The 26,802-nt window shown below is 46.2% G+C and overlaps 1 protein-coding gene and 1 pseudogene across 6 annotated transcripts in view; both read left to right on the top strand.

Annotated features, from left to right (window-relative positions):
• Positions 1-4,138, top strand: part of LOC109877359 (ABC transporter G family member 20-like) — a 33,307-nt pseudogene extending 29,169 nt beyond the window's left edge.
• A 3,188-nt stretch (positions 4,139-7,326) lies between these two features.
• The window catches only part of LOC116372077 (ABC transporter G family member 20), a 51,040-nt gene continuing 31,564 nt past the window's right edge, over positions 7,327-26,802 (top strand). Inside the window, exons 1-7 of one of the 6 annotated variants that reach the window (XM_031821160.1) lie at positions 7,844-8,000; positions 8,504-8,544; positions 10,872-11,023; positions 18,701-18,860; positions 20,974-21,128; positions 25,151-25,258; positions 25,868-25,961. In XM_031821160.1, coding sequence (XP_031677020.1) covers positions 10,887-11,023; positions 18,701-18,860; positions 20,974-21,128; positions 25,151-25,258; positions 25,868-25,961 — 654 coding nt within the window. In that variant the 5' untranslated portion in view covers positions 7,844-8,000; positions 8,504-8,544; positions 10,872-10,886. Of the gene's footprint in view, positions 7,485-7,840; positions 8,545-10,871; positions 11,024-18,700; positions 18,861-20,973; positions 21,129-25,150; positions 25,259-25,867; positions 25,962-26,802 lie in introns of those variants that run through there. The other 5 variants (XM_031821161.1, XM_031821158.1, XM_031821157.1 and 2 more) reach the window with 5 other exon arrangements.

The raw sequence follows: 26,802 nt of genomic DNA on the forward strand, positions 1-26,802 counted from the left end.
TAACATGTTTAAATATGTGTATGAACATAACAAGATTCAACAACTGAGACATAAACTGAACAAGTTCCACAGACATGTGACTAACAGAAATTGAATAATGTGTCCCTGAACAAAGGTCAAAATCAAAAGTAACAGTCAGCATCTGCTGTGGCCACCAGCTGCATTAAGTACTGCAGTGCATCTCCTCCTCATGGACTGCCCCAGATTTGCCCGTTCTTGCTGTGAGATGTTACCCCACTCTTCCACCAATGCACCTGCAAGTTCCCAGACATTTCTGGGGGGAATGGCCCTAGCCCTCACCCCCCGATCCAACAGGTCCCAGATGTGCTCAATGGGATTTAGATCCGGGCTCTTCGATGGCCATGGCAGAACACTGACATTCCTGTCTTGCAGGAAATCACACAGAACGAGCAGTATGGCTGGTGGCATTGTCATGCTGGAGGGTCATGTCAGAATGAGCCTGCAGGAAGGGTACCACAGGAGGGAGGAGAATGTCTTCCCTGTAACGCACAGCGTTGAGATTGCCTGCAACGACAACAAGCTCAGTCCGATGATGCTGTGACACACCGTCCCAGACAATCACGGATCCTTCACCTCCAAATCGATCCCACTCCAGAGTACAGGCCTCGGTGTAACACTCATTCCTTCGATGATAAATGCGAATCCAACCATCACCCCTGGTGAGACAAAACCACGACTCGTCAGTGAAGAACACTTTTTGCAAGTCCTGTCTGGTCCAGCGACGGTGGGTTTGTGCCCATAGGAGAGGTGAGGACCTGCCTTACAACAGACCTACAAGCCCTCAGTCCAGCCTCTCTCAGCCTATTGCGGACAGTCTGAGCACTGATGGAGGGATTGTGCGTTCCTGGTGTAACTCGGGCAGTTGTTGTTGCCATCCTGTACCTCTCCCGCAGGGGTGATGTTCGGACGTACCGATCCTGTGCAGGTGTTGTTAGACGTGGTCTGCCACTGCGAGGACGATCAGCTGTCCGTCCTGTCTCCCTGTAGCGCTGTCTTAGGCGTCTCACAGTACTGACATTGCAATGTTTTGTCCTGGCCACATCTGCAGTCCTCATGCCTCCTTGCAGCATGCCTAAGGCACATACACGTAGATGAGCAGGGACCCTGGGCATCTTTCTTTGGTGTTTTTCAGAGTCAGTAGAAAGGCCTCTTTAGTGTCCTTGTTTTGTGACCTTAATTGCCTACCGTCCGTAAGTTGTTAGTGTCTTAACGACCGACGAGCATGGGAAACAGTGTTCAAACCATTTACAATGAAAATCTGTGAAGTTATTTGTATTTTTACGAATGATCTTTGAAAGACAAGGTCCTGAAAAAGAACACACACACACACACGCACAACATAGTCCCAAGCTCACAGTGGAGGAAAGATATCCTGCTCTCTCTCAGTCTGTCTGTCTGTCTCATCTTCATATCACAGTACAGACACACACACACACAAACTCTCTCTCCCACACACACACACAGAGAGACAGAAAGACACCATCTTACCTTGTCTCTCCCTCAGGCTGGGGTCTCTCCAGGATGATAGTGTGGCGAGGCTTTGTTGTCACCCTGGGCTGGAACACTTTCTTCGTCATCCTGGCCATCGTCATCCTCAAGCTGAGGATGTGAGACACCTGCCCAGGGAAGATGTGTGCTTATGTAGTGTATGTGAGTGTGTGAGGGTTTTGTGTGGGAGTGTCAATGTGGGGTGTGTAAGTGAGTGTGTATATGGTGTGTGTATATATATAGTCTAGTGAGTGTGTATATGGTGTGCGTATATAGTCTAGTGAGTGTGTATATGGTGTGTGTATATAGTCTAGTGAGTGTGTGTAGGGTCAGTGCAGATAGGGTAACTTTCCCCCTCAGTCACGTTAGTTTGGCTACTCAACCTATCTATTTGTCACTCACAAACCAATCAAAATGCCTGAAATGTGCGTCTGGACACTGCACCCGCCCACTCAGGTGTTACGAGTGTAATCACCGTCAGAAGAGTGATCATCGTCTGAGGACTGTTATTATGGACAATAACAAGAATGGGTGTGATACGTTTACAGCACGATTCTACTGTTCTGCCGTTATAAGTCTGTAATGTTAGTGTGTTTTCCCGATACAGCTTTGCATATTGTTGATAGTTAATTGCCATTATTGCATTGGTTGCACAGGTGTTTTATGTAGGATTATTTGTTGTACTGGTAACACAAGGCTGGAATTGTTAAAAGTTAAGAAGGGTCTTTTTTGTCAAAGCAGCTGTTGGGGTCAGAGTTATGCGTAGCCTCATTAGACTGACTTTCAAACGCACAACTAGGTTGCCTGGCAACTCAAACTGAATCATTCCGCTGCTCGATGTTCGCTACATACTTCGTTGCGCAGAAGGAACTAACGTCCGTGGGCATGGCGTAGCTTTTGGCCAGAGAAAGGATTTTTGGCCCATATGTCATGTCTTTCTAGAATGCCCTTTTAAGAAATATTCATTGGGGAAATGTTTGGTCTCTTTCTCAGAAGTTTCTTTTTACTAATAATATTAAAGAGGTTTAATATAAATGAATCCACAAGTGCCGCCCTACTAAACATGATCTTGAAGTTTCAAAAAATACATTGATGTTTCTTGTACCTTCTGTAATGACCAACATTACCTTCTGTAATGATCAACATCACCTTCTGTAATGACCAACATTACCTTCTGTAATGATCAACATTACCTTCTGTAATGACCAACATTACCTTCTGTAATGACCAACATTACCTTCTGTAATGACCAACATTACCAACATTACCTTCTATAATGACCAACATTACCTTCTGTGATGACCAACATTACCAACATTACCTTCTGTAATGACCAGCATCACCTTCTGTAATGACCAGCATTATCAACATTACCTTCTGTGATGAACACCATTACCACCATTACCTTATGTAATGCCCAACATTACCAACATTACCTTCTGTGATGATCAACATTATCAACATTGCCTTCTGTAATGGCCAACATTACCTTCTGTAATGACCGACCTTGCCAACATGACCTTCTGTAATAACCGACATTACCTTCTGTAATGACCAAGCTTACCAACATTACATTCTGTAATGACCGCCATTACCTTCTGTAATGACAAACATTACCTTCTGTAATGACCAACATTACCTTCTGTGATGATCAACATTACCTTTTGTGATGACCAACAGTACCTTCTGTAATGACCTACCTTCTGTAATGACCAACATGATCTTCTGTAATGACCAACATTACCTTCTGTGATGACCAACATTACCTTCTGTGATGATCAACATTACCTTCTGTAATGACCAACATTACCTTCTGTAATGACCTACCTTCTGTAATGACCAACATGACATTCTGTGATGATCAACATTACCTTCTGTAATGACCAACATTACCTTCTGTAATGACCTATCTTCTGTAATGACCAACATGACCTTCTGTAATGACCAACATGACCTTCTGTAATGACCAATATTACCTTCTGTTGTAATGACCAACATGACCTTCTGTAATGACCAATATTACCTTCTGTTGTAATGACCAATATTACCTTCTGTAATGACCAACAGGAGACTGCTTCACATTTAGTTTGGTATTGCTCTTATACCAGGAAGCTGTGGCAAGATATCTGAAGATTTTTTTTTGATCATAAACATTTTCCCTTTTACTTGAGAATGTGATATTTGGTTTTAAAAGTATAGCAAATAATTTCTTCTTAAATCAACCTCATTGGTATTTTATCTCAATTCCATATTCATAAATGTAAATGACAAAAACCTCTTTACTATTTTTGGAATGAAATTGAACAATATATAAAGAACATGTCTTTTTCTGATAAGAAAAACCAGCACAAGGTTGAATGTAGTGATAAGGTGTTGACATAATGTATGGGCTGCATTACCCTGACTGTTGTTTGTTATGTTTGGATACTCTGTTGTGCACTCTGTTTGTTATGTTTGGATACTCTGTTATGCACTCTGTTTGTTATGTTTGGATACTCTGTTGTGTACTCTGTTATGTTTGGATACTCTGTTGTGTACTCTGTTATGTTTAGATACTCTGTTGTGTACTCTGTTTGTTTTTCTATATTGGTATTTTTTTTAACAATAAAATTAAAAAGACAACTAGGCATATCAGACTACAAATAAGCAGTTTGTTGTCCTGGCAACTGGGAAGAAGTGGACTAATATAAGAAGCATGGAGAATAACAGTAATGTTATTAGTAATGTTATGTGGTTTAGTGTAGGTTGGAGACAGAAATGTGGACTGGAGCCTCTGGATTTTGACCTATTTAAAATATTGTTCATTGAGATAAGTTAAATACAGAGGAAGCTAAACACTTACACAACCAAAAGTATGTGGACATCTGCTCATCGGACATCTCATTCCACCCAATAGTTACGGGGAAGATGAATGAGCCAATTGGAAGCTGGGGATGATTAGGTGTCCATGATGGTATGAGGGCCAGATGGGGAATTTAGCCAGGACACCAGGGTTAACACCCCTACTCTTACAATAAATGCCATTGAATCTTTATTGACCAATTTGTTAGACCAGAGGAAAGAGCGCCTCCTACTGGCCCTCCGACACCACTTCCATCAGCATCTGGTCTCCCATCCAGGGACTGACCCTGCAAACAGCAGTGGGCTACAGGGTGACATGCTGCTGGCCTCTGCTGCACAACAGTGAGTAAACAAACAGCAGTGGGCTACAGGGTGACATGCTGCTGGCCTCTGCTGCACAACAGTGAGTAAACAAACAGCAGTGGGCTACAGGGTGGCATGTTGTTGGCCTCTGCTGCACAACAGTGAGTAAACAAACAGCAGTGGGCTACAGGGTGACATGCTGCTGGCCTCTGCTGCACAACAGTGAGTAAACAAACAGCAGTGGGCTACAGGGTGACATGCTGCTGGCCTCTGCTGCACAACAGTGAGTAAACAAACAGCAGTAGGCTACATGGTGGCATGTTGTTGGCCTCTGCTGCACAACAGTGAGTAAACAAACAGCAGTGGGCTACAGGGTGACATGCTGCTGGCCTCTGCTGCACAACAGTGAGTAAACAAACAGCAGTGGGCTACAGGGTGACATGCTGCTGGCCTCTGCTGCACAACAGTGAGTAAACAAACAGCAGTGGGCTACAGGGTGACATGCTGTTGGCCTCTGCTGCACAACAGTGAGTAAACAAACAGCATGTGACTGGGGACGCCCGGTAAGCTTCATAATGAAACATTGTGACAGTTGAAGTGAACAACTTGATCTTCTTCATCTCCTAATGTATTGCACAAGTTGACTGCAGGTATTTACTTAAAAAGTAAATACAAATATTCAAATGTTTTAAAATAAACTTCAAATAAATAGTTACGATGGAATTTAAAAAAGAACATCCCGTGGCTTTTCTCCAAATACCCCGGTATACAGTACACTGCCCGAGCCTACTTGGCACCTGAAAGGGCACCTCAATAGGCTAAAGAGGATCCTCTTTCCATTGGCTCGGTGCAGCAAGCTCTTCCCTTGGTTGCCTTGCCTACGTGAACACTCTGACAGATGCGGGTCAGTCGGTGCGGTACATGGCTGTTCAGAATGGACACCTGGATGTGGTCCAACTCCTCCTTGAAACAGACGCTGACCCCCAATAAGCCAGCGGACGGCATCTCTATGTCCTGTCCTCTATACTCCGGTAACACACACACAACAGAAGGACTTCGTCAACCTTCTTAGAAGTTTTATATCAAATGTTATTGGATGGTCTGTGTAGCTGTAGACGCTGGACACACAGAGATGGTGGAGTTGCTGGTTCGGGAAGGGAGAGAGGTCAACGGAACATACACAAGACACTGTGGCTCCAAGAGATCCTGCCTTCATCAGGCTGCTCTTAAGGTAAACAGACATACACACACACACCACACACATACAGAACAGATATGGTTCTACATTCTGACCTGTTATGAATCAGAGATGCAGTATATCCTCAAACACAGGGGCATACCCAGACCAGAGCAGCCGAGCAGGAGCCTCTCCAGACCAGAGCGGCCGAGCGGGAGCCTCTCCAGACCAGAGCAGCCGAGCGGCAGCCTCTCCAGACCAGAGCAGCCGAGCAGGAGCCTCTCCAGACCAGAGCAGCCGAGCTGGAGCCTCTCCAGATCAGAGCAGCCGAGCAGGAGCCTCTCCAGACCAGAGCAGCCGAGCGGGAGCCTCTCCAGACCAGAGCAGCCGAGCGGGAGCCTCTCCAGACCAGAGCAGCCGAGCGGGAGCCTCTCCAGACCAGAGCAGCCGAGCAGGAGCTTCTCCAGACCAGAGCAGCCGAGCGGCAGCCTCTCCAGACCAGAGCAGCCGAGCGGGAGCCTCTCAAGACCAGAGCAGCCGAGCGGCAGCCTCTCCAGACCAGAGCAGCCGAATGGGAGCATTCTCACTGGAGAGGAGTTATGTGGACTGTTGTGTGAGGGCCTCAGTCAGTTGTTCTACACCTCCTACTGGCTCCCCCTGTTACTGCAGGCAGGACTGGAACCCTCCCTACAGCTGCATCCAGCATCTAACATGGAAAAAAACACATTTACTTGCTTATGGAATCCATCGTGCCTGTTTCCTTTACTTGTGAGACTTTTGGTGGCAATGGAGGCCACTCCTGGATTTACAGCTGCAGACAGGCCCTGTGAAGGCTTGGTTAGAGGGGCAGTAGCCCTGTGAAGGCTTGGTTAGAGGGGCAGTAGCCCTGTGAAGGCTAGGTCGAGGGGCAGGGGTAGCCCTGTGAAGGCTAGGTTGGAGGGGCAGGGGTAGCCCTGTGAAGGTTAGGTTGGAGGGGCAGGCTAGGTAACACACAATAACATTTACACATTACATTTTTGTCATTCAGCAGATGCTATTTAGAGTGACATATTTTAATTTCAAAGTGTGTGTGTGTCCTCTCTCTCTATCTCTATCTAGAGTGTGTGGCCTCTCTCATCTCTGCAGGCTGTGCGGGTCAGGGAAGAGTTGGGTTCAGTGGTTCTGATGCTCACACAGAGGGGCGGTTTAGACAGGCATGACCAAAAAACGATATAGTTGATGCACACGTTTTTTTTGTTACTCCCATTGGAAAAAGTATTGTCTCATCTGACATTTTCAGACACATAATCTTAATTAATTTGGCCTAAGGCACTTTTCTGTTGATATTATGTAAATTAATTGGCTCTGTTTTGTGTGGTCAGATGTTACTGAACATGTTTATACATGTTTGTATGATTGCCTGTATTGTTTGCATTTGATGCTTGCTAATAAAATATAGTATTGGTCTGTTTTCAGACACCTTTCCTATAGTTCCCTTTCCTTCACCGCCAGTAGATGGAGATAGTAGCCTATTGATTTTAGTGAGGCCATCTGCTGGGGAGCTGAGGCTGGATGCATCTCCCGCCAACCGACGACCATGGCCTCTGAGGCAGCAGCCGCGGATGATGCTGCGACGAAAGGAGGACCGCCCGAATGCACCGAGATGGAGGAGCAGGTATGCCACGTTTGTAAGCCGGAAAAGCTGGCATTATTTAGTGAGGTATTTTATGGAAGATCTGACAATGCAACGCTGATATGTATATGCTGAAATAACTCCATAGACAATTAGCATTTCAGAAAAAAGCACCATAGGCCCAGTAAATAGGGACATCCTTAGGATGTGGGAAAAGATAGTGATGGAATAAAAGGAGACGCGTGTTTGAATTCCGTTCCCGTGGGCATAAAAATGGAATGTCTGGTGCAGAGTGGAAGTGCACTGCGGCGTTTATAAAAGAAGCATTGATTTGAAATGACGTGAAAACCTAGCAGCTGTCTATACCGGCATGTAGCCAACCGATGTATAAAAATAGCCAGGCACCAACACGCATCACAGGTCATGCATGCATGACGCTTTCGCTGCCGAATTCATGGTCAATTGTAGGATAACTGCGCTAGTTGGGCGAATCGACAGAGTCCGACATGCTCCGTTTTGGACGTGCTGTGAAGCGGAAGTTGGCAGGCTCTCTGTAAGGTAGTTTTTGTCTACAAGATGATTGGAGAGCGAAAGCTTGTTCTATATTCTGTATCGGATTGTGATGATAGCAGACAGGCTAAATTAGCTTTGGATAAATGCACTGCTGATTCACGATAGAGCGAACCGGCACCAGTTGGAATGTTATTGCGCCTATAAATGAATTTGCTGTTACAGTTACAACAGAATATATGGCTGCTCCGTTTATTACGATGGAGTCCCGCTGCCATATATAGGCTACCTAAACTGAAGGAAATCATAGGATGGTGTCGTGGTAGGAGTGTCGTGGTTTGTTTTTCTAGTTTATAATTTGTCTCGCTAATTCTCTTGTTAATGTAATTTAGTAGTAGAATAACAGGTGCATGTATTCCAGGGAGAGACTTCTCCCTTCTCGAAACCCAACCTGCTCTACCACGTTGCAATATAACCTACCTACACTGTTGGCTAGGCAGACACACACAGACTACAGTGCAGGTGGCTACATTGTTGCTCTTCATCCCCAGTAGGCTACTAAACGTCTCCTTGAGGAGAAGGACTATTACAGGTGAGTCCCTGTCACAATGTTGGACAAGCTGTTATTCCTAGTTGGCTAAATTAAGCATTCAGCTTGTGTTTTTGTGTTTTTATATAGTTTGTGATTGTCCCTCTTTCAAAGATTAGGTAGGTTAAACGTATAGTACAGTATCAGTGGGTATCTGATATAATAACGACAAATCGGTGTGACACTCGTCGTTAGCATCAAATGTAGCCTACCTGGCTTCCAATTTATTTTCTTAATTTGAAGTAATCTGGTGAACACAGTAGTTTACTTCAACATCTTGTTGGATGGCTCAAATGATACCTTTTTTACCCTTTTCTTATTTTTATGGAGCTTCTTTAAACTTGACCTGGACTCTTTAATCTGTTAATATCAAGTATTTCAGATCATTCTCGGTCTGCAATTTGATTAATAAAAACGTTGAACTTCAAGCAGAAAGAATAGAACCATGGACAAATTCCCTTACAGTGAATGAATACGTCTGTCTGTGTAGATGGGCTTTATAATGTCTCACTTATCAATATCCTATATTACAACGTTATCACAGCACAACAATGTCCTGGCTATTACTATTATAACAATAGTACCGGTCTGTACATATGCTGCCAGGTGGAATTGTGTCAAAGAAGGTGACCTTGATCGAATGAGTCAGATTACGGAGTGGTTTCCCTCTAATCTCGTCACGGTGGAATGAAAGATGCTGGATTATGTGAGGGAGAACGGGGAAGCCAACACAGAGAAAGGGAGACAAATGAGGGAAGCCAACACAGAGAAAGGGAGACAAACGAGGGAAGCCAACACAGAGAAAGGGAGACAAACGAGGGAAGCCAACACAGAGAAAGGGAGACAAACAAGGGAAGCCAACACAGAGAAAGGGAGACAAACGAGGGAAGCCAACACAGAGAAAGGGAGACAAACGAGGGAAGCCAACACAGAGAAAGGGAGACAAACGAGAGAAGCCAACACAGAGAAAGGGAGACAAACAGGGGAAGCTAACACAGAGAAAGGGAGACAAACAAGGGAAGCCAACACAGAGAAAGGGAGACAAACAAGGGAAGCCAACACAGAGAAAGGGAGACAAACAGGGGAAGCCAACACAGAGAAAGGGAGACAAACAAGGGAAGCCAACACAGAGAAAGGGAGACAAACAGGGGAAGCCAACACAGAGAAAGGGAGACAAACAGGGGAAGCCAACACAGAGAAAGGGAGACAAACAGGGGAAGCCAACACAGAGAAAGGGAGACAAACAAGGGAAGCCAACACAGAGAAAGGGAGATAAACAGGGGAAGCCAACACAGAGAAAGGGAGACAAACAAGGGAACCCAGGGAAAGGAGGCAGGGATTAAAGATGATTTTGAACTAGGGTGCGTCCCAAATGGTACCCTATTCCCTATATAGACCACTATATCCCTATGGGCCTTGGTGAAAAGTTGTGCACTACGTAGGGAATAGGGTGCCAGTCTGGGTTGCTCTATGACCTAGATTCAATGCAGGCCAAGTTACAGGCACGCCACCACCAGACCTGGATTCATATTCTGTTTTGAACTCTCTCAAATACTTTGATCGTTTGCTTTAGCCTGCCTGGAGTGCCAGATGGGCAGGGTTTACAGTTGTGGGACTATTCTATTGGTCCCATTAAACCAGGCAAGATCAATCAAGCACAGAGAAAGCATTTGAAATTATTTTCAAATAATATTTCAACACAGGTCTGCTACAGGACACAGACACAGATTCATGGCAGCTAGTTGCTGAGGAGATGTCATTTAGTTCACTTTCTGTTGTCCGTAATGAGCAAGTCCTTAGTTGGTCTGCATCCCAAATGACAACCAATTTTCCATATTTTGACCAGGGTCCTATATGGGCTCTGGCCATAGATAGTGCACTACTTTTGACCAGGGTCCTATATGGGCTCTGGTCAAATGTAGTGCACTACATCTGGAATATGGTGGTGCCCTTTGTAACGCAGCCTAGTGTGTTTTCCCTGTATGTGCTACTGCGTCTGTTTCTGCAACGAGACCCTTAATGGCATAGGTGGTAGTACACTTGCCCTGTAACCATAGACGCCGGTTCACGTCCTGCCCCGGCTATTCTCCCTCAATTGCTACTTGGGCTGCAACATTCGGGTAACTTTCCCCAAATTCCCAGGTTTTCCTGAAACCCTGGTTGGAGGATTCCTGGATTTCCTGCCTATTCCTACCTGATTCCATGAATCTTCTAACTGGGGTTTCGGGAAAACCTGGGAATTTTGGGAAAGAAACCCTAATCACAACACTGGGCCATAATGCTGTGAAGGGGGGTGATTGATTTTTTTACATTTGTTTTTCTTCTTCCAGTTGGCGGAGGGAAGGATGAAGGCAGACGAGGAAGCTCCTCCCCCCTCCCCGGGGCTGGGGGGTTCGGCGATCCGGTGTCGGGAAGTGTGTCGGTCGTACGGTGAACTCAAAGTCCTGAGTAACCTCAACTTGACCGTACCACAGGGACAGATGTGAGTAAACCACATTGACACTACAACCTTACCCAGTCCTAACCCTGACCTTACACCATGACACTGACCTCAGTAGTGCGTACTGCCCTGTGGGGTATTCAATCAGAAAAGGTTGTCCTGAGTGTCCAGGATAAGTCAAAACACCACTTCACCCCGCAGTAAGACAGAGCATGTTCATATCGCTAATAAGTAATGGACTTACATGGTATTAATATGTAATGGACTTACATGTTATTAATATGTAATGGACTTACATGTTATTAATATGTAATGTTCTTACATGTTATTAATATGTAATGTTCTTACATGTTATTAATATGTAATGGACTTACATGTTATTAATATGTAATGGTATTTTATGTTATTAATATGTAATGGTCTTTCATGTTATTAATATGGAATGTTCTTACATGTTATTAATATGTATTGGTCTTTCATGTTATTAATATGTAATGGTCTTACATGTTATTAATATGGAATGTTCTTACATGTTATTAATATGTATTGGTCTTTCATGTTATTAATATGTAATGGTCTTACATGTTATTAATATGTAATGGTCTTTCATGTTATTAATATGTAATGGTCTTTCATGTTATTAATATGTAATGGTCTTTCATGTTATTAATATGTAATGATCTTACATGTTATTAATATGTAATGATCTTACATGTTATTAATATGTAATTGTGTTTTTGTCCACACACTGATGATAGCCTAACAGCTGAAATGTTTGTTGCCTCAACAGTAGTGGCTGAATATTGTCCTTTGACAGTTGTAACAGCTGAATACTTTCTCTTCAGCACAATTCTCTTTCTTATAAAGTATTGTTGTTTCAACATCTCTCTCCCTGAGTGGCAGGTGATGTGAGCTCCACTGACACACAGCTCAATTAGATTGGATTTACACAGAGCCTCAGATTCCATTACAAAAGGGCCTGGGTCTGAACCTAGTGAAAAGCCGGAGTAGGGCGACAGGGTGGTAAACACTCAGAGGAGGAGGAGTAGGGTGGTGAACACTCAGAGGAGGAGGAGTAGGGTGGTGAACACTCAGAGGAGGAGGGGGAGGAGGGTGGTGAACACTCAGAGGAGGAGGAGTAGGGTGGTGAACACTGAGAAGGAGGAGGAGTAGGGTGGTGAACACTCAGAGGAGGAGGAGGAGGGTGGTGAACACTGAGAAGGAGGAGGAGTAGGGTGGTGAACACTCAGAGGAGGAGGAGTAGGGTGGTGAACACTCAGAGAAGGATGGGGAGGAGGGTAGGTGAACACTCAGAGAAGGAGGAGGAGTAGGGTGGTGAACACTCAGAGGAGGAGGAGGAGGGTGGTGAACACTCAGAGGAGGAGGAGGAGGGTGGTGAACACTCAGAGGAGGAGGAGTAAGGTGACAGGATGGTGAACACTCAGAGAAGGAGGAGTAAGGTGACAGGATGGTGAACACTCAGAGAAGGAGGAGTAGGGTGGTAAACACTCAGAGGAGGAGGAGTAGGGTGGTAAACACTCAGAGGAGGAGGAGGAGTAGGGTGGTAAACACTCAGAGGAGGAGGAGGAGTAGGGTGGTAAACACTCAGAGGAGGAGGAGTAGGGTGGTAAACACTCAGAGGAGGAGGAGGAGTAGGGTGGTAAACACTCAGAGGAGGAGGAGGAGTAGGGTGGTAAACACTCAGAGGAGGAGGAGGAGGAGTAGGGTGGTGAACACTCAGAGGAGGAGGAGGAGTAGGGTGGTAAACACTCAGAGGAGGAGGAGGAGTAGGGTGGTAAACACTCAGAGGAGGAGGAGGAGTAGGGTGGTGAACACTCAGAGGAGGAGGAGGAGTAGGGTGGTAAACACTCAGAGGAGGAGGAGGAGTAGGGTGGTAAACCACTCAGAGAAGGAGGAGTAGGGTGGTAAACACTCAGAGGAGGAGGAGGAGTAGGGTGGTAAACACTCAGAGGAGGAGGAGGAGTAGGGTGGTAAACACTCAGAGGAGGAGGAGTAGGGTGGTAAACACTCAGAGGAGGAGGAGGAGTAGGGTGGTAAACACTCAGAGGAGGAGGAGGAGTAGGGTGGTAAACACTCAGAGAAGGAGGAGTAGGGTGGTAAACACTCAGAGGAGGAGGAGTAGGGTGGTGAACACTCAGAGGAGGAGGAGTAGGGTGGTAAATACTCAGAGGAGGAGGAGTAGGGTGGTAAACACTCAGAGGAGAAGGAGGAGGAGGGTGGTAAACACTCAGAGGAGGAGGAGGAGGAGGAGGAGTAGGGTGGTGAACACTCAGAGGAGGAGGAGGAGTAGGGTGGTAAACACTCAGAGGAGGAGTAGGGTGGTAAACACTCAGAGGAGGAGGAGTAGGGTGGTAAACACTCAGAGGAGGAGGAGTAGGGTGGTAAACACTCAGAGGAGGAGGAGTAGGGTGGTAAACACTCAGAGGAGAAGGAGGAGGAGGGTGGTAAACACTCAGAGGAGGAGGAGGAGGAGGAGGAGTAGGGTGGTGAACACTCAGAGGAGGAGGAGGAGTAGGGTGGTAAACACTCAGAGGAGGAGTAGGGTGGTAAACACTCAGAGGAGGAGGAGTAGGGTGGTAAACACTCAGAGGAGGAGGAGGAGTAGGGTGGTAAACACTCAGAGGAGGAGGAGGAGGGTGGTAAACACTCAGAGGAGGAGGAGTAGGGTGGTAAACACTCAGAGGAGGAGGAGTAGGGTGGTGAACACTCAGAGGAGGAGGAGTAGGGTGGTGAACACTCAGAGGAGGAGGAGTAGGGTGGTGAACACTCAGAGGAGGAGGAGGAGTAGGGTGGTAAACACTCAGAGGAGGAGGAGTAGGGTGGTGAACACTCAGAGGAGGAGGAGGAGTAGGGTGGTGAACACTCAGAGGAGGAGGAGGAGTAGGGTGGTAAACACTCAGAGGAGGAGGAGTAGGGTGGTAAACACTCAGAGGAGGAGGAGTAGGGTGGTAAACACTCAGAGGAGGAGGAGGAGTAGGGTGGTAAACACTCAGAGGAGGAGGAGTAGGGTGGTGAACACTCAGAGGAGGAGGAGTAGGGTGGTGAACACTCAGAGGAGGAGGAGTAGGGTGGTGAACACTCAGAGGAGGAGGAGGAGTAGGGTGGTAAACACTCAGAGGAGGAGGAGTAGGGTGGTGAACACTCAGAGGAGGAGGAGGAGTAGGGTGGTGAACACTCAGAGGAGGAGGAGGAGTAGGGTGGTAAACACTCAGAGAAGGAGGAGTAGGGTGGTAAACACTCAGAGGAGGAGGAGGGTGACAAGGTGGACTGTAGAAAGCAAATAATATAAGAATTACATGAAGAAAACCCAGTAAAATAAACATCTACAGTATTTAATGAAGAGCCTCTTGTTGATGTTGAAACTATCTTTCTCTTTCCTCTCTTTCTCTCGCTCTCTTACTCTTTCTGTCTCTATCTGTTTTTGTTTCTCTTTCTCTCTGCCCCCCCTCTCACACACACACACACACACACACACACACACACACACACACACACACACACACACACACACACACACACACACACACACACACACACACACACACACACACACACACACACACACACACACACACACACACAGCCAACTGCTTAATCTGCGTTATTCTGTGAGTTGAGGGGACTTCAAAAGGACAAGAACTTTGTTTACTGAACTCTGCTCGAAGTGAGCTGCATTTGAACAAGCTTGTTTAGTAAAATTACTAATTCATGTTTGCTCAAAACCACACACATCATTACAATATTTCCCACCATGCTCTTGCAGGTTGATTTTCAGAATTGTTTGTTTCAATACCTGTTTTTTTAATGTAGCATACACATTTGTTGGTTGATTAGTCTTATGCTACACAAACATAAATAACATAATAGATGTTTCTAAACTAATCCAATCTGTTCGTAGTTGCACCTGTTAATGAGATGGCTGTTCCAGGTAAGATGATTTAGGTAGTCTCAATAATCTTCCCTACTCCTGCAGTCATCCTCAATGCAGGTAGCGCATTAATTAAAAGTTCCAGTTGTTGAATATCCTTACTCTGGCTGGATTCCAATAGGAATTACACTTTTCAAGCCAGCATAATACTACTTACAAAACAGGAGTTTCAAACAACAGTTTTAGGGTGTAACTTGGCCCTCAATGGAAGGCCTTATGATTTTTGGTCATAAAAAATAGAATTTTAAAGATAACATTCACTTGGTGAAGGCTACAGGAATGAAAGCCATTCCACAACCATGTCTCTGTCATTAACAAATACAGTCATGGGTGGTAACTACAATTCACTGGAAAAGGCAAGGCACACTGGGAAATATGCAAATACATTCTCAGATTGAATTGTATGTTTACTGAACCTAAAATGTAAAGTTGAGTGAACATACAATTCAACATGAGAATTTCTGTAGGTTCAGCCAATATGCCAAAATGTTGAGCAAACTCACAATCCTCAGCCAATATGTTAAAATGTTGAGCAAGACTCACAATCCTCAGCCAATATGTTAAAATGTTGAGCAAGACTCACAATCCTCAGCCAATATGTTAAAATGTTGAGCAAGACTCACAATCCTCAGCCAATATGTTAAAATGTTGAGCAAGACTCACAATCCTCAGCCAATATGTTAAAATGTTGAGCAAGACTCACAATCCTCTCGCAGCGTTACAAAAGTATGTTGAATCAACATATTTGTATTTTTACAGTGCTGTTATTCTGTGTTGTATTTCTCCACAGTATAATGTGCACTCTGCTTAAAACCTAATGATACTCTATACCTTCAAACTGAACTCTGGGCCTCCAAGCCAGTTCCACTGCATTGTTCCCCTCTAATCGGGGACTGATTTAGACCTGGGACACCAGGTGGGTGATTCCCCTCTAATCAGGGACTGGTTTAGACCTGGGACACCAGGTGGGTGATTCCCCTCTAATCAGGGACTGATTTAGACATGGGACACCAGGTGGGTGATTCCCCTCTAATCAGGGACTGATTTAGACCTGGGACACCAGGTGGGTGATTCCCCTCTAATCAGGGACTGGTTTAGACCTGGGACACCAGGTGGGTGATTCCCCTCTAATCAGGGACTGATTTAGACATGGGACACCAGGTGGGTGATTCCCCTCTAATCAGGGACTGGTTTAGACCTGGGACACCAGGTGGGTGATTCCCCTCTAATCAGGGACTGATTTAGACCTGGGACACCAGGTGGGTGATTCCCCTCTAATCGGGGACTGATTTAGACCTGGGACACCAGGTGGGTGATTCCCCTCTAATCAGGGACTGGTTTAGACCTGGGACACCAGGTGGGTGATTCCCCTCTAATCAGGGACTGATTTAGACCTGGGACACCAGGTGGGTGATTCCCCTGTAATCAGGGACTGGTTTAGACCTGGGACACCCGGTGGGTGATTCCCCTCTAACCAGGGACTGATTTAGACCTGGGACACCAGGTGGGTGATTCCCCTCTAATCAGGGACTGATTTAGACCTGGGACACCAGGTGGGTGATTCCCCTCTAATCAGGGACTGATTTAGACATGGGACACCAGGTGGGTGATTCCCCTCTAATCAGGGACTGATTTAGACCTGGGACACCAGGTGGGTGATTCCCCTCTAATCAGGGACTGGTTTAGACCTGGGACACCAGGTGGGTGATTCCCCTCTAATCAGGGACTGATTTAGACATGGGACACCAGGTGGGTGATTCCCCTCTAATCAGGGACTGATTTAGACCTGGGACACCAGGTGGGTGATTCCCCTCTAATCAGGGACTGGTTTAGACCTGGGACACCAGGTGGGTGATTCCCCTCTAATCAGGGACTGATTTAGACATGGGACACCAGGTGGGTGATTCCCCTCTAATCAGGGACTGGTTTAGACCTGGGACACCAGGTGGGTGATTCCCCTCTAATCAGGGACTGATTTAGACCTGGGACACCAGGTGGGTGATTCCCCTCTAATCAGGGACTGGTTTAGACCTGGGACACCAGGTGGGTGATTCCCCTCTAATCAGGGACTGATTTAGACCTGGGACACCAGGTGGGTGATTCCCCTCTAATCAGGGACTGGTTTAGACCTGGGACACCAGGTGGGTGATTCCCCTCTAACCAGGGACTGATTTAGACCTGGGACACCAGGTGGGTGATTCCCCTCTAATCAGGGACTGATTTAGACCTGGGACACCAGGTGGGTGATTCCCCTCTAATCAGGGACTGATTTAGACCTGGGACACCAGGTGGGTGATTCCCCTCTAATCAGGGACTGATTTAGACCTGGGACACCAGGTGGGTGATTCCCCTCTAGTCAATGACTGGTTTAGACCTGGGACACCAGGTGGGTGATTCCCCTATAACCAGGGACACAATTTAGACCTGGGACACCAGGTGGGTGATTCCCCTCTAATCAGGGACTGGTTTAGACCTGGGACACCAGGTGGGTGATTCCCCTCTAACCAGGGACACAATTTAGACCTGGGACACCAGGTGGGTGATTCCCCTCTAATCAGGGACTGGTTTAGACCTGGGACACCAGGTGGGTGATTCCCCTCTAATCAGGGACTGATTTAGACCTGGGACACCAGGTGGGTGATTCCCCTCTAATCAGGGACTGGTTTAGACCTGGGACACCAGGTGGGTGATTCCCCTCTAACCAGGGACTGATTTAGACCTGGGACACCAGGTGGGTGATTCCCCTCTAATCAGGGACTGGTTTAGACCTGGGACACCAGGTGGGTGATTCCCCTCTAACCAGGGACACAATTTAGACCTGGGACACCAGGTGGGTGATTCCCCTCTAATCAGGGACTGGTTTAGACCTGGGACACCAGGTGGGTGATTCCCCTCTAATCAGGGACTGATTTAGACCTGGGACACCAGGTGGGTGATTCCCCTCTAATCAGGGACTGGTTTAGACCTGGGACACCAGGTGGGTGATTCCCCTCTAACCAGGGACTGATTTAGACCTGGGACACCAGGTGGGTGATTCCCCTCTAATCAGGGACTGATTTAGACCTGGGACACCAGGTGGGTGATTCCCCTCTAATCAGGGACTGGTTTAGACCTGGGACACCAGGTGGGTGATTCCCCTCTAACCAGGGACACAATTTAGACCTGGGACACCAGGTGGGTGATTCCCCTCTAATCAGGGACTGATTTAGACCTGGGACACCAGGTGGGTGATTCCCCTCTAGTCAATGACTGGTTTAGACCTGGGACACCAGGTGGGTGATTCCCCTCTAATCAGGGACTGATTTAGACCTGGGACACCAGGTCCTTGCAATTTAATGATCAGGGAGAACAGAAAAGCAGCAGGCTCCCGGACCTCGTAGGGTCAGACTTGAATACCCCTGATCTAAACCTTAAAGTAGACAATGTCATTGGGTTCTTGCATATATAAATTACGTTTAACATGGATTCCCATGTTTTATGTGAGTTATCATACTATCATAATATGATATACTATAATATACTATCATACTATACTATCATATCATATGATACTATCATACTATACTATCATATCATACTATACTATCATACTGTACTATCATATCATACTATACTATCATACTGTACTATAATACTATGATATACTATCATACTATACTATCATATCATACTATACTATCATACTGTACTATAATACTATGATATACTATCATACTATACTATCATACTGTAGTAATATGTATGATTTAGTTCTTCCTGTTATCTTACAGCTACGGCCTGCTGGGTCCGAGTGGGTGTGGGAAGACCACACTGTTGAAATGCATTGTGGGAACACTGAAGATCTCCCGAGGGCACATCAGCGTGTTGGGGAAGCCGCCCGCATTTCCTGGACACCAGGTCCCTGGGAGGATGGTGGGGTACATGCCACAGGTAAACTGTTAACTTATAGGTACACAACATACCACAGGTAAATAGATTCATAGATGACGCAATCTCTATCTCACTCCAAACTACACTTTCCCACCTGGACAAGAGGAACACCTATGTGAGAATGCTGTTCATAGACTACAGCTCAGTGTTCAACACCATAGAGCCCTCCAAGCTCATCACTAAGCTCAGGACCCTGGGACTGAACACCTCCCTCTGTAACTGGATCCTGGACTTCCTGCCGGGCTGCCCCCAGGTGGTGAGGGTAGGTAACAACACATTGATCCTCAACACGGGGGCCCCTCAGGGGTGCGTGCTTAGTCCTCTCTGGCAACTGCTTGGCATCCGACCTCAAGGCACTACAGAGGGTAGTGCATACGGTCCCAGTACTTCACCGGGGCAGAGCTCCCTGCCATCCAGGACCTCTATACCAGGCGGTATCAGAAGAAGACCCTAAATATTGTAAAAGACTCCAGCCACCCATGCCATAGACTGTTCTCTCTTCTACCGCAAGTCAAGCGGTGCTGATGCCCCAAGTCTAGAACCAACAGGACCCTGAACAGCTGCTACCCCAAAGCCATAAGACTGCTAGTTAGTTAAATAGTTTACCAATTGCTACCCGGACAATCTGCATTGACCCTTTTTTCACTAACTATTTTGACTCATCACGTACACTGCTGCTACTGTCTATTATCTATCCTGTTGCCTAGTCCCTTTACCCATACCCATATATCTACCTCAATTACCTATGGACTCGATACTGGTAACCCCGTGTATATAGCTTGGTATATCGTTACTCATTGTGTATTTATTCCGCGTGTTATTGTTGTTCTATATTTCTCTCAGCATTGTTGGGAAGGGCCCCGTATGTAAGCTCTCAGCATTGTTGGGAAGGGCCCCGTATGTAAGCTCTCAGCATTGTTGCGAAGGGCCCCGTATGTAAGCTCTCAGCATTGTTGGGAAGGGCCCCGTATGTAAGCTCTCAGCATTGTTGGGAAGGGCCCCGTATGTAAGCTCTCAGCATTGTTGGGAAGGGCCCCGTATGTAAGCTCTCAGCATTGTTGGGAAGGGCCCCGTATGTAAGCTCTCAGCATTGTTGGGAAGGGCCCCGTTTGTAAGCTCTCAGCATTGTTGGGAAGGGCCCCGTATGTAAGCTCTCAGCATTGTTGGGAAGGGCCCCGTATGTAAGCTCTCAGCATTGTTGGGAAGGGCCCCGTATGTAAGCTCTCAGCATTGTTGGGAAGGGCCCCGTATGTAAGCTCTCAGCATTGTTGGGAAGGGCCCCGTATGTAAGCTCTCAGCATTGTTGGGAAGGGCCCCGTATGTAAGCTCTCAGCATTGTTGGGAAGGGCCCCGTATGTAAGCTCTCAGCATTGTTGGGAAGGGCCCCGTATGTAAGCTCTCAGCATTGTTGGGAAGGGCCCCGTATGTAAGCTCTCAGCATTGTTGGGAAGGGCCCCATAAGTAAGCTCTCAGCATTGTTGGGAAGGGCCCCGTATGTAAGCTCTCAGCATTGTTGGGAAGGGCCCCGTATGTAAGCTCTCAGCATTGTTGGGAAGGGCCCCGTATGTAAGCTCTCAGCATTGTTGGGAAGGGCCCCGTATGTAAGCTCTCAGCATTGTTGGGAAGGGCCCCGTATGTAAGCTCTCAGCATTGTTGGGAAGGGCCCCGTATGTAAGCTCTCAGCATTGTTGGGAAGGGCCCCGTATGTAAGCTCTCAGCATTGTTGGGAAGGGCCCCGTATGTAAGCATTTCACTGTTAGTCTACACCTGTTGTTTACCAAGCATGTGACAAATAAGATTTGATTTGATTTGACAGATGCACAAACCTCAGTTCCAAATGGACTCCTAACCTTTTAGACACTATGGAAGTGTATTGACATATGACTATAAATACCATGACAACATGATATGTCAACATAACATACTGTAGCAAAACACACCATTTTAATTTGTCTCGTAATTTAGTTCTTGTCTATCTTCATTTCAAATTTGTATAGAAAACGTTTAGTGTTTTTATCTTTCTCACCTTTGTAATAAATGTGCTGTATAAATAAAGTTTGATTTGATATGAACACAACACATACCATGACATAATATTGTGTTTCTCCTTTAGGACCTGGCGTTGTACAATGAGTTTACCATCAGTGACACCCTGACGTTCTTCGGAAGGATCCACGGCCTGTCATCTACGGACACCCAGGCACGCATGGACTTCCTGGTGGACTTCCTGGACCTACCTCAGAAGAGCAAACTAGTCCGAAATCTCAGGTAACACAACCGTGTCAAAACAGTGGTGTCAAACATACGAGCCCATTAAATATGGCCCACGGATGGGTTGGATTTATATCATTGTTCATTTATTTGTTTTAATTAGGGGGAAAACGATATCAATACACATTAAAATAACAAAAACCAAATGGAAACTATGTATAAATGATAATGTACCTACATCTATGGTCTCTTCACTCTGTCCAGCTGGATAACAGTCACTAGTAGTACACTAGTATATCCCATTTTGATCTGGGGACAAAGTAGGCTACAGCCAAGGCTCAGATGGCTAGAAATAGAAGGAAACAGTTTCCTCCTGAGTGAGTTTCTGTTTGTGTGTCACGGCTTCTGTAAAAATGCTGTGTTTTTGTAACAGACATCTGTCAAGATGTCAATGCCAAAAGAAGGCTCCCTCACTGACTGTACAGAACCAAGAGCTCTCAGTCTCAGTATTCTGACTGTACAGAACCAACAGCTCTCAGTCCCAGTATTCTGACTGTACAGAACCAACAGCTCTGTCCCAGTATTCTGACTGTACAGAACCAACAGCTCTCAGTCCCAGTATTCTGACTGTACAGAACCAACAGCTCTCAGTCCCAGTATCCTGACTGTACAGAACCAACAGCTCTCTGTCCCAGTATCCTGACTGTACAGAACCAACAGCTCTCTGTCCCAGTATTCTGACTGTACAGAACCAACAGCTCTCTGTCCCAGTATCCTGACTGTACAGAACCAACAGCTCTCAGTCCCAGTATTCTGACTGTACAGAACCAACAGCTCTCAGTCCCAGTATTCTGACTGTACAGAACCAACAGCTCTCTGTCCCAGTATCCTGACTGTACAGAACCAACAGCTCTCAGTCCCAGTATTCTGACTGTACAGAACCAACAGCTCTCTGTCCCAGTATCCTGACTGTACAGAACCAACAGCTCTCAGTCCCAGTATTCTGACTGTACAGAACCAACAGCTCTCAGTCCCAGTATCCTGACTGTATAGAACCAACAGCTCTCAGTCCCAGTATTCTGACTGTACAGAACCAACAGCTCTCAGTCCCAGTATTCTGACTGTACAGAACCAACAGCTCTCAGTCCCAGTATCCTGACTGTACAGAACCAACAGCTCTCAGTCCCAGTATTCTGACTGTACAGAACCAACAGCCCTCAGTCCCAGTATTCTGACTGTACAGAACCAACAGCTCTCAGTCCCAGTATTCTGACTGTACAGAACCAACAGCCCTCAGTCCCAGTATTCTGACTGTACAGAACCAACAGCCCTCAGTCCCAGTATTCTGACTGTACAGAACCAACAGCTCTCAGTCCCAGTATCCTGACTGTACAGAACCAACAGCTCTCTGTCCCAGTATCCTGACTGTACAGAACCAACAGCTCTCAGTCCCAGTATCCTGACTGTACAGAACCAAGAGCTCTCAGTCCCAGTATCCTGACTGTACAGAACCAACAGCTCTCAGTCCCAGTATTCTGACTGTACAGAACCAACAGCTCTCAGTCCCAGTATTCTGACTGTACAGAACCAACAGCCCTCAGTCCCAGTATTCTGACTGTACAGAACCAACAGCTCTCAGTCCCAGTATTCTGACTGTACAGAACCAAGAGCTCTCAGTCCCAGTATTCTGACTGTACAGAACCAACAGCTCTCAGTCCCAGTATTCTGACTGTACAGAACCAACAGCTCTCAGTCCCAGTATTCTGACTGTACAGAACCAAGAGCTCTCAGTCCCAGTATTCTGACTGTACAGAACCAACAGCTCTCAGTCCCAGTATTCTGACTGTACAGAACCAACAGCTCTCAGTCCCAGTATTCTGACTGTACAGAACCAACAGCTCTCAGTCCCAGTATTCTGACTGTACAGAACCAACAACTCTCTGTCCCAGTATCCTGACTGTACAGAACCAACAGCTCTCAGTCCCAGTATTCTGACTGTACAGAACCAACAGCTCTCAGTCCCAGTATTCTGACTGTACAGAACCAAGAGCTCTCAGTCCCAGTATTCTGACTGTACAGAACCAACAGCCCTCAGTCCCAGTATCCTGACTGTACAGAACCAACAGCTCTCAGTCCCAGTATTCTGACTGTACAGAACCAACAGCTCTCAGTCCCAGTATTCTGACTGTACAGAACCAACAGCTCTCAGTCCCAGTATTCTGACTGTACAGAACCAACAGCTCTCAGTCCCAGTATTCTGACTGTACAGAACCAACAGCCCTCAGTCCCAGTATCCTGACTGTACAGAACCAACAACTCTCTGTCCCAGTATCCTGACTGTACAGAACCAACAGCTCTCAGTTCCAGTATTCTGACTGTACAGAACCAACAGCTCTCAGTTCCAGTATTCTGACTGTACAGAACCAACAACTCTCTGTCCCAGTATCCTGACTGTACAGAACCAACAGCTCTCAGTCCCAGTATTCTGACTGTACAGAACCAACAGCTCTCAGTCCCAGTATCCTGACTGTACAGAACCAACAGCTCTCAGTCCCAGTATTCTGACTGTACAGAACCAACAGCTCTCAGTCCCAGTATTCTGACTGTACAGAACCAACAGCTCTCAGTCCCAGTATCCTGACTGTACAGAACCAAGAGCTCTCAGTCCCAGTATTCTGACTGTACAGAACCAACAGCTCTCAGTCCCAGTATCCTGACTGTACAGAACCAAGAGCTCTCAGTCCCAGTATTCTGACTGTACAGAACCAACAGCTCTCAGTCCCAGTATCCTGACTGTACAGAACCAACAGCTCTCAGTCCCAGTATTCTGACTGTACAGAACCAACAGCCCTCAGTCCCAGTATTCTGACTGTACAGAAGCAAGGCCTCCAGATAAATGTGTCTTAACTAACTCACCAATTATGTCATAGTAGTGTAATTGGCCTTTGAACCTGTGAAAGCACTGGTGTGGACCCCAGCTCTCAGCATCCCCCCTACCTCACAAGGACCCAGTACTGCCCTGTAGTACAATAAACATCCCCCTTATACCTCACAAGGACCCAGTACTGCCCTGTAGTACAATACACATCCCCCCTACCTCACAAGGACCCAGTACTGCCCTGTAGTACAATAAACATCCCCCTTATACCTCACAAGGACCCAGTACTGCCCTGTAGTACAATAAACACCCCCCTTATACCTCACAAGGACCCAGTACTGCCCTGTAGTACAATAAACATCCCCCTTATACCTCACAAGGACCCAGTACTGCCCTGTAGTACAATAAACACCCCCCTTATACCTCACAAGGACCCAGTACTGCCCTGTAGTACAATAAACATCCCCCTTATACCTCACAAGGACCCAGTACTGCCCTGTAGTACAATAAACACCCCCCTTATACCTCACAAGGACCCAGTACTGCCCTGTAGTACAATAAACATCCCCCTTATACCTCACAAGGACCCAGTACTGCCCTGTAGTACAATAAACATCCCCCTTATACTTCACAAGGACCCAGTACTGCCCTGTAGTACAATAAACACCCCCCTTATACCTCACAAGGACCCAGTACTGCCCTGTAGTACAATAACCATCCCCCTTATACCTCACAAGGACCCAGTACTGCCCTGTAGTACAATAAACATCCCCCCTACCTCACAAGGACCCAGTACTTCCCGGTAGTACAATAAACATCCCCCTTATACCTCACAAGGACCCAGTACTGCCCTGTAGTACAATAAACATCCCCCTTATACCTCACAAGGACCCAGTACTGCCCTGTAGTACAATACACATCCCCCCTACCTCACAAGGACCCAGTACTGCCCGGTAGTACAAGAAACATCCCCCCTACCTCACAAGGTTAATGTTGCAGGGTTTCTCTGCTGCCTTACCAGCCCTGCTAACACACCTACTACACTGAGAAACCAGTGAGTGTGATGTCAAACAAATGCAGCTGGATGGATCAGATATATCAGGTGTTTTATGTAACATTGTGTGTGTGTGTGTGTGTGTGTGTGTGTGTGTGCGTGCGTGCGTGCGTGCGTGCGTGCGTGCGTGCGTGTGTGTGTTTACAGCGGAGGGCAGAAACGGAGGGTGTCTCTAGGAGCAGCCTTACTTCAAAACCCCCAGTTATTGATTCTGGATGAACCCACAGTCGGGGTGGACCCTGTGCTGAGAGCCAAGTATGTACTGGACACACACACACACACACACACACACACACACACACACACACAAAACCTTCTACAACAATTCACCTGCTTCACATTTCCCCCTTTTACATCCAATATAATGAATGTCATATACAGTCTGAAGATAACAGAGTAGTTTATGAACAACACTCTGTCTCCAACAGTCTGAACCTGTCAAACACACTCTCTGCCCCTCATTACAGAATCCATTTTGTCTCGCATTCAGAATGACTGTATAAATCCTGTTGGAAATATCTGGGTGTATAATCTGATTGTGTAATGGTACCAGTGCTCTGTTACAAAGCCCAGCCAAATCAGTCCAGTCAGGGTAATCCCAGGCAGGTCATAAGGTTAAGGCTGTGTGTAAAATGGCACCCTATTCCCTTTATAGTGCACTACCAGGGCTCATAGAGCTCTGGTAAGTAGTGCCCTTTATAGGGCACTACCAGGGCTCATAGAGCTCTGGTAAGTAGTGCCCTTTATAGTGCACTACCAGGGCTCATAGAGCTCTGGTAAGTAGTGCCCTTTATAGAGAATATGGTGCCATTTGGGACCATAGGATGTTGCCCTTAAACTGAGTTGTGTCATGTGTCCCTGTAGGATCTGGCAGCATCTAGTAGAGATTGTGAAAACTGGAAAAGTATCAGTCGTCATCACCACTCACTACATCGAGGAGGCCAGGCAAGCCAACGTGGTAAGATACAGTCTATATACATGAGAACTACCTACTGATAGACACTACATCGAGGAGGCCAGGCAAGCCAATGTGGTAAGATACAGTCTATATACATGATAACTACCTACTGATAGACACTACATCGAGGAGGCCAGGCAAGCCAATGTGGTAAGACACTCAATCTGTCACACACAGTCCTTTTGTCAAATGCTCCTCTGTGAACGCTGTGCCTTGTTTATCTGTTGCCATAAGAGGAGATGGGAAACAGACAGAGCTTAACTGACCGTCCCTCCTCAAATACTTTATGAGCAGGCAATTATGAGGTCCCCTCTGCTGAGAAACAATGGGTCCTTTGGTAGTTCCTGTAGTTCTTCTGTGTTTTACCGTTTTAGAATGGGGGGAGAGGTGCACTATGGGTCTGCGTGTGTGTCACAGCGTCAATGGTCTGGTTGTCTTCAATCAGAACACACTATTCCAGTTGTATACACTATTCCAGTTATATACACTATTCCAGTTTTATTCCAGTTATATACACTATTCCAGTTGTATACACTATTCCAGTAATATACACTATTCCAGTTGTATACACCATTCCAGTTATATACACTATTCCAGTTGTATACACTATTCCAGTTGTATACACTATTCCAGTTTTATTCCAGTTATATACACTATTCCAGTTGTATACACTATTCCAGTTGTATACACTATTCCAGTTATATACACTATTCCAGTTGTATACACTATTCCAGTTGTATACACTATTCCAGTTATATACACTATTCCAGTTGTATACACCATTCCAGTTATATACACTATTCCAGTTGTATACACTATTCCAGTTTTATTCCAGTTATAT

Source organism: Oncorhynchus kisutch, unplaced genomic scaffold (assembly GCF_002021735.2).
Source record: "Oncorhynchus kisutch isolate 150728-3 unplaced genomic scaffold, Okis_V2 scaffold3899, whole genome shotgun sequence".
Lineage (NCBI taxonomy): Eukaryota > Metazoa > Chordata > Actinopteri > Salmoniformes > Salmonidae > Oncorhynchus > Oncorhynchus kisutch.